The sequence below is a fragment of the Chlorocebus sabaeus genome, chromosome 15, assembly GCF_047675955.1.
Source record: "Chlorocebus sabaeus isolate Y175 chromosome 15, mChlSab1.0.hap1, whole genome shotgun sequence".
Classification (NCBI taxonomy): Eukaryota; Metazoa; Chordata; class Mammalia; order Primates; family Cercopithecidae; genus Chlorocebus; species Chlorocebus sabaeus.
The window spans coordinates 54,373,231-54,387,909 of record NC_132918.1 but is presented as its reverse complement, the minus strand read 5'-3'; the positions used below and the strand labels follow the sequence as shown (position 1 = coordinate 54,387,909).

At 38.0% G+C, this 14,679-nt stretch overlaps 1 protein-coding gene across 3 annotated transcripts in view; it reads right to left on the bottom strand.

Moving 5' to 3' along the window:
* Positions 1 to 14,679, bottom strand: part of STAG1 (STAG1 cohesin complex component) — a 400,634-nt gene that overhangs the window by 246,993 nt on the left and 138,962 nt on the right. For all 3 annotated transcript variants that reach the window (XM_008009040.3, XM_073023594.1, XM_073023595.1), the window contains one exon: positions 11,284 to 11,448. In XM_008009040.3, the coding sequence (XP_008007231.1) occupies positions 11,284 to 11,448 (165 nt within the window). The remainder of the gene's footprint in view (positions 1 to 11,283; positions 11,449 to 14,679) is intronic.

Genomic DNA, 14,679 nt, shown 5'->3' with positions numbered 1-14,679 from the left:
AGGTATTCTATCACTTTGAAATGACCCTGGGGTATCATCTTAACCTTTTTCTTTACATACTATCAAAGACATCATTCAATGGAGACCTCTTACATCTACCTTTGCTGAATTCAAGAGTCATATTTCTTGACCCTGGACCAAAAGGAAGAAAGAATATTAGAAACAGCACTTCAAGAAAGGTTGGGACATGGAGTCAGAAAGAGAAGTGGTCCTGGGTCAAAACCATCAAACTGAAGAATGGAAGGAAAGGGAGGAAGGTAAGTTGGGGATGATGATGGAGGAAGTATCTGCCTTAGGCCAAGAATTAAGTTTCAATCGGAATTGATCCTGAACCCTTCCTTTATATCTTCCCTACTACAGACCCATACTTGCTGATATAGTTTGGCTCTGTCTCTAAACAAATCTCATTTTGAATTGTAATTCCCATAATCCCCATGTGTCATGGGACAGACCTGGTGGGAGGTAACTGAATCATGGGGGCGGTATCCCCTATACTGTTCTCATGACAGTGAGTTCTCATGAGATCTGATGGTTTTATAAGCATCTGGCATTTCCCCTGCTAGCACTCATTTTCTCTCCTGCCGCCCTATAAAGAGATGCCTTCCACCATGATTATAAGTTTCCTGAGGGCTCCCCAGCCATGCAGAACTGAGTCAATGAAATCTCTTTTCTTTATAAATTACCCAGTCTCAGGTATTTCCTGATAGCCATGTGAGAACAAACTAATACACTTGCCCATATATTCAACTCCCTCAATCCTTGATCTCTATCTTCTTATATTTCCCCAACTTTCTCCTGATGGTGATCACCAGAACTATAATGCCAGCAACAATGGCCACCAGGACCACTACAATGGCAACGCTAAAGTTAACTGCCAAATATTTCATGGTGGGTATAAGTAGGTGACAATTTCTTATCCACAAAGAGATTACCAGCAGAAGGACTCTACACAACTGCATTCTGGGGCTGCCACAGGCCTAAGAGTAATTTATCCTTAGCCCTCCCCTCAAAATAGGCAGGGCCCAGCAATGTCCACTGCAGACAGTCTTCTGAAAGGTTTTCTGCTACAACTTGATATAGATGATGCACTGCTTGTAATGCACAACCACCATGTACTTAGAATGGAGCCAATGGCAGTCACAAAAGAGCCACTGGCAGCTCAGCTTCTTTGTCTGAGTTCAAAGGCACAGACAACCTGGCAATAATAATTTGTGACAAGAGTGTTGTTATCATTGGCTCAGGTCTTCCTTTTCCAAACTGTGGATGCTCACTAGGTTCACCTACCAACACAATGATATCTGGCTGCACTAGTGGGCCTTTAAATATCCTTTCTGCCACAGCTGGGGTTAGGCAGGCAATTAACATCCAAAAAGGTATGTTCACTAAAGTGCACCATGCTCTGGTCACTCACGCATGTTCTTTCAGAAATAAGGGATATAAACTGGAACAGTTCCTCTCAAAAGCCCAGTGCCTGGGACCAGCCTGGGACCCACCCTGCTCCTCACCTCACCCCAACACGTAGCACATTAACTTGTTCATGGTACGCATTAGGTGCGATATATCTGGCCTTCACCACTAGGTAAGAAGCGTCAGGCCCAGATTACCTACCAGGGCCAGGCAAGAGGAATGAAAACAGCACAGGAGGCTATCCAGAGGGGGCCTGGAATAAAGACCTAGAGTCAGCTGCCTCCCATTGGGCTGCCTTAGCAGCTTCTTCCTTTTTAAATGGAAAATCCAATTTTGACAAACATCAAAAGGTATACTGCTAAAATTACAATAAAATATACTTTAATGATTATTAAAATATTAAGAATTTCAATTATTTCACAATCCACCACTCCCCATGGAAAAGACCACGTATCTATGATCTTTTACATACGAGAGAAATAAATATCTATCTTGTTTAAACAACAGTTATTTTCAGTTTTCCTATTTTATCTTCAGGCAAAAACTCTAAATGCTTAGAATATTATATGATTTTAAATTCTATACCCAATATTTTGCACTGTAGCAGTCACAGCTATTAACACATTTCTTGTATTATACACTCAAGTATTAATTAATTCTATTCAAGTACTTATATTTGCTTAGTTCAACAAAATTTTACTCTTTAACTTCATTACAGTATTTCTGTCTTTCAATGTGTTCTCCCCATCTTTATCATAAAGTTTCATTTCAATCAATAGTATATGTGTCCTCTCACCTAATGTATCAGTATCATTTGTTTATAATTACAATCCTTATACATTCTTTGGCCATTTTAATACTTCTTGAAACTTTCAAGCTTCTCAATGAAAGTTAGAAAATTATTAAAACACTTTTATCCATTCTATTAATAGCTCAGAAATGCATACAAGCCCTATTACAGTTACTATATAACTGTCAGTTCTACAACTTAGAAGTTAACAGGTGGAATTTAAATAAACCCAAAGCTGCTTTCCTCTTTCCTTGGTATAGTCATAGAGTAAAACTCAAGCCCAGCTACCTACTGGGGGAGAATTCCTCTCTGTTTGATGATACGAAGCGATTTGGCATGTATAACCCATCTATAATTCGGAAGTTGGAAGAAAACAATGTCACTATAAAAGTCCATACTTTTCTTTGACACTAGAACAAAGCTTACTAACTCTAAGGGAGAGAGAAAGTCTGATCACAATCTCTAAGACACCTACCTCTTGTCCAATCATATTTAAATGGTCAAAATTAGTTTCACCTTCAAAGTCAGTTGTCAAAAGCAAACAGAAGACCAAATTGTCTCACTAAGTATACTTAATTTATAGGTTAACAACAGTTCCTTATTCACATAAGCTGTTGTTATCACTACACTAAGACCAAAGAAAGTTTGCTTAGTGTTAATCAACAGTTTATAATTGTATATTAATAGATAATTTGATTGGTATAAACTATTTCTTCTAAGACTAGAAAGTCCATGAAGATAAGGGTCAGGTGAGTGTAATTAATATTGTAGCCCTGCGCCTAACCCAATTAGCTTGGAATTTTTGTTGAATGAATAAATGACAGTCCGACTTCTTTTTTTGAGACAGAATCTCACTCCCGTTGCCCAGGCTGGAGTGCAATGGCACAATCACAGCTCACTGCAGCCTTGACTTCCCGGGCTCAGGTGATTCTCCCACCGCAGCCTCCTGAGTAGCTGGGACTACAGGCACATGCCACCATACCTGGCTAATTTTTGTATTTTGGTTGAAATGGGGTTTTGCCATGTTGCCCAGGCTGGTCTCGAACTCCTGGCTCAAGAGATCTGCCTGACTCAGCTTCCCAAAGTACTGGGGTTACAGGACTGAGCCATCATGCCCGGTCCTATAGTCCAACTTTTATAGTTGATATATAGATGCACAAAATGAAAATGCCAATGGATTACAGAAATTCACTTAAGCTCTTATTAACTCATAACTACTAAAGCAAAAAGTATCACTTAGACTAAATACATAGCTTGAAAGTTCCAAAATTCAACATGTATTTAATGTCACAGATCTAAAAGTCAGAATGTACAAACTACTCTCATAGCCATCCTCCAATACCTATAGTCACACAAATTTTCTTTCAGTCAACACCACCAAGTCAAACAATTAGGGACCACCTTAGATTTCTTCCTCTTTCTCATTTTTCATAATCATTCCAGAGCCTTAATATTTGCAGAATCTATCACTTCCTCTCCATTCTCACTGACCTTCTATAAATTTGAACGCTCTACTTCGGGAGACAGAGGCGGGCGGATCACGAGGTCAAGAGATCAAGACCATCCTGGCTAACACAGTGAAACCCTGTCTCTACTGAAAATACAAAAAAAAAATTAGCTGGGCATGGTGGCGGGCACCTGTAGTCCCAGCTGCTCGGGAGGCTGAGGCAGGAGAATGGCGTGAACCTGGGAGGCGGAGCTTGCAGTGATCCCAGATCACGCCACTGCACTCCAGCCTGGGCAACAGAGCAAGACTCCATCTCAATCAATCAATCAATCAATCAATCAATTTGAACTTTCTTTAGTTCCCTAATGGATCAGTGTTTACATTTAAAAAAAAAAAAAAAAAAGCCTTTGGTCTGATTCCAGCCTTACTTGCCCACCAAATCATCATCTAAATTGCTCCCAGAAAGGCATTTCTACAAATGAAAATACAAACAAGTCATTTACTTTCTAAAATACCATCAATTTTACAAAAAGTCAAAACATTCAATGCTCAGAATGTAGTTTCTCTCAGCTCTATTTTTACAAGGGCATCTTATGTCCTCTATGGTCGGTAATAGATTTTATCTTTGCATTTCCTGTTTCTAAATTAAGAAACGTCTTCTGCTACTGCCTACCAAACTCCTACTCCTTGTGAAGATGCTGTGAACACTGTTGAAATGGCAACAAAGGATTCTGAATATTACATAAATTCATATGATAAAGCAGTGACAGGGTTTGAGAGGACTTCCTCCAATTTTGAAAATAGTTCTACTGTGGTAAAATGCTATCAAACAGCATTGCATACTACAGAGAAATCTTTCATGAAAGACTTTCCACTAGCAAAAAGATTATGATTCACTGAAGGTTCAGATGTTCGTTAGCATTTTTAAATAGTATTCTTAATTAAGGTACATACATTGGTTTTTTTCAGACATAATGATATTGCACATACAATACACCATAGGGTAAATGTAACTTTTATATGTACTAGGAAGCCAAAAAGTTTGTATGACTCACTGGAACCAAACCCACAAAATCTCTGAGGTATACCTGTGTATCATACAAACCTTTGTGGTCCTATCCTTTTTCTCCTATCTTTTCAGAAAGTAATCAATATAAAAAACATGATGTTAAAATAACCTTGAGTATATGTTCACACTTTATAAGTACTATAGCATCATGTGCTATGCATCATTCTGCAATTTGCATTGAACCCTTAAAATCCATTTTAAAAATTTATTTGTACTGGTACCTAGAACTCTAGTTTACTCATTTTAAATACAGTGAAGAATTTCAGGCCAGGCATGGGGGCTCACATCTGTAATCCCAGCACACTTTGGGAGGCCAAGGCAGGCGGACTGCTTGAGGTCAGGAGTTCGAGACCAGCTTGGCCAACATTGGGAAACCTTGTCTCTACTGAAAACACAAAAAATTTAGCCAGGCATACTGGCGCACACCTGTAATCCCAGCTACTTAGAGGCTGAGGCACAAGAATCACTTGAACCTGGGAGGCAGAGGTTGCAGTGAGTTGGGACCATGTCACTGGCACTCCAGTCTGCGCAACAGAGCAAGACTGTGTCTTAAAAAAATAATAAGAATTTTTTTTCAGAGTTTAAATATGCCACAGTTTATCAATTATCCTGTTTATTATAGAAATTTGCGATTTTTTTTTAGTATAAACAAAGCAATGAAAAAAAATTCATTCCTATATATGCCTTTTATAAACATGTAAAAAAATTGTATCCAGAGGTTATATCTAAGAATTGAATTGGTTTTCTTTAATGTTACATTCTTAGTAAAGAAAAGAAGGAAAAAAGTGGTTTCCACAGTGTAAACACTCATTAAATGTTTACTGACTGAATGAAAACGGGATAGTCAGTCATTCAACTCTTCTTGATATTACCAAAATATTCTCTAAAGGAGAATCTGTACACAGATCTGACCTCCCATGAGTTGCTGTTCTACAACCTTACTGACTATTGGTATAGTCAGGCCTTTTTAATTACTCAATATGATGGGTTTTTAAAATAGTATTTTATTCTGTTCCACCCACATTTTTTATTAGATTTTTATTTTGTACTTCACTGATTTTACTTCTATCTTGAATATGCTCTTGTTTCTGATTACTTGTTCTAATTGGTTATTAATGCCATACAGAAGGCTACTGATTTTTTTAATTTTAATTTTCTATCCAAATTAAATTTGGATAGAGTGTTGCTGAACACTCTCATTAGTTCTAACAGTCTATGGTTTCTCTTGAAATTTCAACACAATTATATCCTCTTCCAATAGGGATACTTTTGCATCTTCCTCTTCAATTGCTATAGCTCTTCTTTCTTTTTTCTTTTCTTTTTTTAATGCATTGGCTAGGTGTTTCAGTACTGAACAGCAGTGATATATGCTTGTATCCTGGGAATACACCTAAATTTCACTGTTATTTAAAAACGACATAATCTGAGCTGTAGGTTTGGAGGAGATAACCTTTACAAGCTAAGGAAGTTTCCTCTTGTTCCTAATTTATCAAAAGTCTCTGTTTATAAAAACTATTAGCTATATTTTATCACATAATTTTTCCAAACACCCTACATCACTTCAGGTAAGTACAGGCTTTTTCCTCCTGTAATGAGATTATTTGGACATCATACTAAAAGATTTTCTAATATTAAACCATCTTGGTATTCCTAAGATAAAACCTCCTGGTCCTAAAGTTTTCTTAAACACAAATATTTGGGTTTAGTTGACCTTCTTTAACCTTTCTATTTAACTTCCATTTCTACTTTTATTATTCCTCTCTTCACAGTAATGTTAGGTTTGCTGTTTTTCTTTCTGGTTTCTTTTGCTTTTGCTTAGCATTAATGCCCTTAAGATAACACATCTATCCAAGTAATGCTTTAGCTGGCTCCAACATTTTCACTAACATTTCTTTCACTAATATTCACGTTACAACTCTGTGTATTTCCTCCTTAATACAAACTTTTAAAAAGCACATTTTTATTCTTCCAAGTATAATGCAATTTACCAGGAGAATTTATTTTACTGTGTATTTCAACATTAACTGCATTATAAAGAAAAGGATCAGACATTCCTTGACGAAATCTTTCAAAATTTCCTTAATACTTCAGTTATACTATACTATTTACAGTTATGTAATTATTTTCACTTATCTTGCTCACTCCTGAGAACAAACTTTGGATCAAAGGAAATTTGTCTGGAAATTTCTCCAAAATTATCTCTTCAAAAACTGTATCTAAGACCGTCTGGTGATTCCTCAAAGAACTAAAGCCAGAAATACCACTTGAACCAGCAATCCCATTATCAGGTATATACCCAAAGGAATATAAATCATTCTATTATAAACATACATGCACGTGTATGTTCACTGCAGCACTATTCATAATAGGAAAGACATAAAATCAACCCAAATGCCCAAAAATAATAGACTAGAAAACGTAGTACGCATGCAGCCATTAAAAGGAAAGAGATTGGGCTGGGTGTGCTGGCTCAATCTTGTAATCCCAGCACTTTAGAAGGCTGAGGCAGGAGGATCACTTAAATACAGGAGTTCAAGACCAGCATAAGGAAACATGGCAAAACCCTGTATCTACTAAAAATAAAAAAATTAGCTGGGCATGGTGGCATGTACCTGTAGTCCCAGCTACTTGGGAGGCTGAGGTGGGAGGATCGCTTGAACCCAGGAGAAGGAGGCTGCAGTGACCTGAGATCATGCCAGTGCACTCCAGCCTGGGCAACAGAGCGAGACTCTGTCTTTAAAAAAAAAAAAAAAAAGGAACAAGATCGTGTTATTTGCATAGATGGTGATGAAAGCCATTATGCTCAGCAAACCTAAGCAGAAACAGAAAATCAAACACCTCATGTTGTCACTTGTAAGTGGGAGCTGAATGACGAGAACAGCTAAACACATTGGGGCAGAGGGGAAACAACAATGGGGCCCGCTGGAGGGTGGGGGATAGGAGAAGGGAGAGCATCAGGAAGAATAGCTAATGGATGCTGGGCTTAATACCTAGGTGATGCGATGATCTGTGCAGCAAACCACCATGACACACATTTACCTATGTAACAAACTTCCATACCCTGCACACGTACCCCTGAACTTTAATAAATGTTGAAGGGGGGAAAAAAAACCTTTATCTCTTTTCTTCCCTCTGATTTCTTCCCTTGGTATATTCTGGAACCCTTCAATCTATACCAAAGTATTTAAATGGCTCTTTCATGTTTTCTTACCTCCTTATTTCTCTGGGCTACATTCTAACTGAATGTCTAATAAATGCCAATACTTGAATTATCCCTCTCATGACACCTAAAGCAGTATTTTTCCTCAATAACATAATGTACTGCTTTTTTTTACTTTTAAGAATTTACTTTCAATTTTCAAGGCTGCTCCTTTTTCATATCTTGTTTCATCTGTTCCTTTATTTTGTATAAGACAGAATTTCTTCTTTCATCTCTCTAGCATCTTTGACACACTTATTTATTACTTTATTATTTATCCCTCCCCTCTTATGTTTCTGTCATTACCTCCATGGCAGAACCAGATCACATAAAAGAGAAGAGTGGGAATTTTCAGACTCTTCCCTAAGACAACATTGGGAATTTTCACAGACCCAGTCAACAACCAAAGGAACAGACATTTCAATTCAGGTGTCAGTTATAAGAATTATGTCTGTCTTCTCCCTTTCCTCAGCTTTTGATTTCCTGTAAGTGATGTTTTAATATAAATTGCCATGTAAACTACTATCCTTCTGAATATTAAAGGAGCTTCTATTAATAAATACAGGGACAATAAGCACAAACTGGGCATCTCAAGGGCAACTTGAGATACACGATTACTCTAAACATAAGCCTATGCAGTAGTTATTGGCACTTTCCTTCACCCTGCTTTACAAATGGGGAGACTCACATTAGGCCTTGGCTTCACGTAATAAGGCCAATTCGATTCTCCTATTCTTCGTGAAGCACTTTAACACTCAACAGCCAAACTCCTGGCTCTAAGTATACGCTTCCCTGCCCTAAACCCAATCCTGTTCATCACTTCCTAGTTTTCTTCCATACAAACCACAGAAATACCTACTTTGTTTCTAAATCACTGATGTCTACTTGTATTATCTTGCTATTTATTTTTTCGTTTTTGAGACGGAGTCTCGCTCTGTCACACAGGCTGGCGTGCAGTGGCACAATCTTGGCTCACTGCAACCTCCACTTCCTGGGATAATTTTTGTATTTTTAGTAGAAATGGGGTTTCACCATGTTGGCCAGGCTGGTCTCAAACTCCTGACCTCAAGTGATCTATCCGCCTCAGCCTCCCAAAGTGCTGAGATTACAAGCGTGAGCCACCGCACCCAGTCTAAAGAAGTACTATTTTTAATACAACAAAACTGCAAACAATTCAAATAAAATCTAGTTAAGTAAATCATAACCCAACTATTTTAGGAAGTACTGCACAAATAATAAAAATCAGAAGGTAAATTCAGAGGAAAAAAGGGCCCAACAGACTGGCACATTAAAAAAAAAAAAAATCACAAAAGTTTATAAATTATTTTAAATATAGTAAAAAATATAATATTAATAATTAAAATTACAGTAAAGTAAAAATAAAATGAAGCAGATTTCAAGAAACAGTAACAAGAAATTGAAAGGTGGGTTAAAACCAAATTATGGAAGGTACCAGAGTCCTGACTACTGATCATTATCTTTCAGAAAATGAGAAACAAAAAGTTTCAGCCAAAAACAGCTCATGCCTGTAAGCCCAGCACTTTGGAAGGCAGAGGTGGGTGCAAGACTTGAGGTCAGGAGTTTGAGACCAGCCTGGCCAACGTGGTGAAACCCCATCTCTACTAAATACACAAAAATTAGCTGGGAGTGCTGGCGCACACCTGTAATCCCAGCTATTCAGGAGGCTGAGGCACAAGAATCCCTTGAACCTGGGAGGTGGAGGTTACAGTGAGCCAAGATCATGCCACTGCACTCCAACCTGGGCAATGGAGCAAGAGTCTGTCTCAAAAACAGAAGTATAATGAATAAATTATCAAGCTTAATGGCAAAAGGTCACAAATCTATTTTTATATTAAACTTATGTAATTTACATATTGTCATCCATTGCTTTGGGTAACTGGAACTTCAATACATGTTTCACCATTTAGCATCATCCCACTATTTCACCTCCTTCCCTGCCCACACAAATTCCAAGACTCTTGAACACAACATATCAATCTGGTAACATACATAAAAAGAAAGAAACACTAAACACCCTTAAGGGCTTTAAAAAGAAATATAGGTTAAAAAAAAAAAATAGAAAGTATACTAATGAAAAGTTGTCTGTTTTAGTTCTAATAGTAATTCTGTTTCACAATTACCTTTTTTTTTTTTTTTGAGATGGAGTCTGGCTCTGTACCCCAGGCTAGAGTGCAGTGGCACAATCTCGGCTCACCGCAACCTCCACCTCCTGGGTCCAAGCAATTCTCCTGTACACTTCTTGTGAAAGGTGCAACAGTACAATTTATGGGAGAGAAATATAGTGTTCATATATCTCACAGTTTAAAAATATCCTTTAGCCAAATAATTCCACCTCTATCGTTTTAAAATTTTTAAAAAGTAGAGACAAACATAAACAAACACATTTTATGATAGTGATAAAAATATACACACTAAAGAAAAACAGTTATGGCTTATCCTTATAATGCATGAGTGAGAATAGTGCTCCTGCAGAATACTTAATATTTATGGACTAAATGAGAAGAGATAAAAGAGTAAGAAAGCTACGGCTGGGCGCAGTGGCTCATGCCTTGTAATCCCAGCACTTTGGGAGGCTGAGGCGGGTGGATCACGAGGTCAGGAGATCAAGATCATCCTGGCTAACATGGTGAAACGCCATCTCTGGCGCGGTGGCTCATGCCTGTAATCCCAGCACTTAGGGAGACTGAGGCGGGTGGATCACGAGGTCAGGAGATCGAGATCATTCTGGCTAACATAGTGAAATGCCATCTCTACTAAAAAAAAAATACAAAAAATTAGCCAGGCGTGGTGGTGGGCACCTATAGTCCCAGCTACTCAGGAGGCTGAGGCAGGAGAATGGTGTGAACCCGGGAGGCAGAGCTTGCAGTGAGACCAGATCAGGCCACTGCACTCCAGTCTAGGCGACAGAGTCAGACACCGTCTCAAAAACAAAAAAAAAAGGGGGAAGGGAAAGGGAGGCAGTTACAAATGATGTAGTTCTGATTATTCTTAATTCACTACTTAAGAATTTTTTTATACCCTTTCTTCTTTCAAATACTCTAAAAGACACATGTGTTACTCATACTAAATCAGATTCCAAAAAAATATATCAAGACAATAAAAATTCTCTTGGGCAGCTTCTAGTAGACCTTTTTACCTAGAACAATTTAAACAAAAGTACATCTTACTATTAAACACCCATTCCTGACACTCTTTGCAAAACAAAGCAAAATAAAAACCTTTCAGGATAAACTGAAAGGTTGTTTACGTAATCAACAGAAGTATATAAAGTATATAAAGTGCCAATATATACACTGATTCCACATATTAACCGTATTGCTTTATACATGAAATAAAAACTTAAAATTTACCTGCATTGCACTTTTCCCCACTTTCACCACCTCAAATAATGTGACAGGCTCCCCTTCACCATTCTGTTGAGGGTGCCCATTAGCTCTTCCACGGCCTGCTCCTCTAATTCCAGCTTCAATTCTGCTCTTCTCACCTGGAGATTTTCGAGGTTTCTTATTTGTAGACTGAATAAAAAGATAAAAAAACATTAAATTCGATTTAGGTTTACTTTGCTTTATATAAAATGATCACTACTATAGAAAAAATATAATCCCTAACCAAAAAAACCTTTAAAATTTCTTCTCAGTGATTAAAAAAAGTACAAAGAGCAAAACATAAGTTTATATATAAAAGGTATGAAGGTAACTTTGTTTTTTGAGACAGAGTCGTGCTCTGTCGCCCAGGATATAGTGCAGTGGCACTCTCTTAGCTCACTGCAGCATCCTCCCCCCAGGTTCAAGCGATTCAAGACCTTGCCGTTATTTAAAAAATATATACATATGTATACATGTATACATAATTATATACATTTATATTATATATAAATATAGATTTACCTGCAGAAAATGGACGAAGCAAAACCAAGAAGAGTCCAGCTTCTGGTGAAGCCGGAGAAAAAGAAGCCAAGTCTGATTAATATCATATACTATTATCAGTGGTGCCTCTATTCTAGTACAATCCAGAGGAATATTTTTATCAACTATTGTATAAATGCAAGTTGTTTAGTAGCTCTAGAAACATTTTTAAGAAGAAGGGAATCCCACCCACATCCCATTGTTAAACTGTAAATGCTTTTTGTTTTTAAGAGGTGAAATCATTCACCGGGTATTTTTTGGTACAACCAGAAAATAGGGTGGGATACTGAATTGTGGGAGGTTTTGACTGTCTTGGCTGTCAGCTTAACGTTCCATAGATGGGGGTTACTTTAAAAATATCCTAAAATACAAAGCATATAAAACGGCAATATGGAGTCATAGTCCTGAATCAAAAAAATTTTTTTGCATTTTAATGTCTTGGGTACTTTAAATTATTTCTATTCCATGTTGGTTGTTTAGCAGAATTTTCTTTCTTTCCTTTTTTTGAGACAGAGTCTCACTCTATCGCCCAGGCAGGAGTGCAGTGGTGCGATCTCGGCTCACTGCAACCTCCACCTCCCAGGTTCAAGCAATTCTCCTGCCTCAGCCTCCCAAGTAGCTGGGACTAAGTTGACCGCCACCACTCCCAGCTAATTTTTGTATTTTTAGTAGAGATGGGGTTTCACCATATTGGCCAGGCTGGTCTCGAATTCCTGACCTTGTGATCTGCCCACCTCAGCCTCCCAAAGTGCCCTTTAGCAGGATTTTCTTTAAAAACAAAACAAAACAAAAACAAAAACAAACAAACAAAAAATCACTCCTTGATAATGGCTCTCCCTGTCAAGAATTGTGCGCACTCTAACATCTTTGGTTGTGGTTCTCCTGTTTTCCTAATAACTTTGTTAATGTGTGGTGAAAGACTGAAAAATTGAGTATGCTGTATGTATGCTTTTAACTGAATTGGAGAAGTGTATTTAACAGCTTATCAACATGTGAAGATGCTGGTACTTGATAGCCTCAAGGAAAATCTGCCTCCAAATTTTAAGGTAGAAAGTCACTGGAATAACTTTAAAAAAGAATTACAAACTGTTTTTTAAAATTTTCGGTATGTATATTAAGAAGTACGCACCAATTGAAATGTCTGTGTACTAATCCTCAACACAACCAACAAAATCTCAATTATGAAAGAAAAAAACACATTCACTCTTTGTTCTGTGAAGTTCTAAGGGTTTTGACCAATGCTTGGTGTTTTGTACGCACAATTAATGGTTATCATGGAAAATAGTTTGCTTTAAAAATCCTGTGTATTGCCCATTGAACCTTCTGTCTTCCCCTTCTCAGGAAACCACTAGTTTTTACTTTTTAAATCATCATCATAGTTTCCTTTTTTCCACATATTTATATATGGGTTGAGTACCCCTTATCTGAAATGCTTGGAATAAGAAGTGTGTCAGACTTTCAAGTTTTTTCAAATTTTAGAATATTTGCACATACATAATGAGACATCTTGGGGATGGAACCCAAGTCTAAACATAAAATTCATTTATGTTTCATATATACCTTACACACATAGCCTGAAAGGAATTTTACATACTTTTTTTTTTGAGACGGAGTTTCACTCTTGTTGCCCAGGCTGGATTGCAACGGCACAATCTCGGCTCACTGCAACCTCCGCCTCCTGGGTTCAAGCGATTCTCCTGCCTCAGACTCCCGAATAGCTGGAATTACAAGCATGAGCCACCATGCCCAGCTAATTTTCTATTTCTAGTGGAGATAAAGTTTCTCCATGTTGGTCAGGCTGGTTTTGAACTCCTGACCTCAGGTGATCTGCCCACCTCAGCTTCCCAAAGTGCTGGGATTACAGGTGTGAGCCACCGTGCCCGGCCATAATATATTTAATAATTTTGTGTATGAAACAAAGTTTTGACCTTTTTTCTTTTTTTTTTTTTTTTTGAGACACAGTCTTACTCTGTCACCCAGGCTGGAGTACAGTGGCACGATCACAGTTCACTGCAACCTCCACCTCCCAAGCTTAGGCAATCCTCCAGCCTAAGCCACCTGAGTAACTGGGACTATAAGCACTAGCCACCGCACTCAGCTATCTTTTTTTGGTAGAGGGGTTTTGCTATGTTGCCCAGGCTGGTCGCGATCTCCTGAGCTCAAGCTATCTGCTTGTCACACCTCCCAAAATGCTGGGATTACAGGGGTGAGCCACTGCATCTTGCCTTGATCTTGGTTTTAACTGTGACCCGTCACATAAGGTTATGTGTGGAATATTTTATGTGACTATATGTTGGGATTCAGAAAGTTTCGAACTTCTGAGCATTTCAGATTTCAGATTTTTGGATTAGGGATGTTCAACTTGCAACTGGAGTCAAACAACATGTAGGCCTTTCAGACTAACATCTTTCACTTTAATAATATGCATTTAAGATCCATGTCTGGCTGGGCATGGTGGCTCACACCTCTAATCCCCGTACATTGAGAGGAAGAGGCAGAAGGATTGCTAAGGCCAAGAGTTCAAGACCAGCCTGGGAAACAAAGCAAGACTCCTTCTCTACAAAAAAATAAAAAATAAATAAATTTAACAATTAACAAGAAATAAAAATAAAAAATATCAAAAGATAAAATAAAGGAGAAAAAAAAAAAAAGAGAGAGAACAAAAAAATTAGCTGGACATGGTGGCTTGTGCCTGTAGTCCCAGCTATGCAGGAAGATGGCTTGAGCCTAGGAGGCTGAGGCTGTAGTGAGCCATGATCGTTCCACTGCACTCCCTGCAGCCTGAACAACAGAGCAAGACCGTGTCTTAAAACAAACAAAAACATTCATTCATGTCTTTTA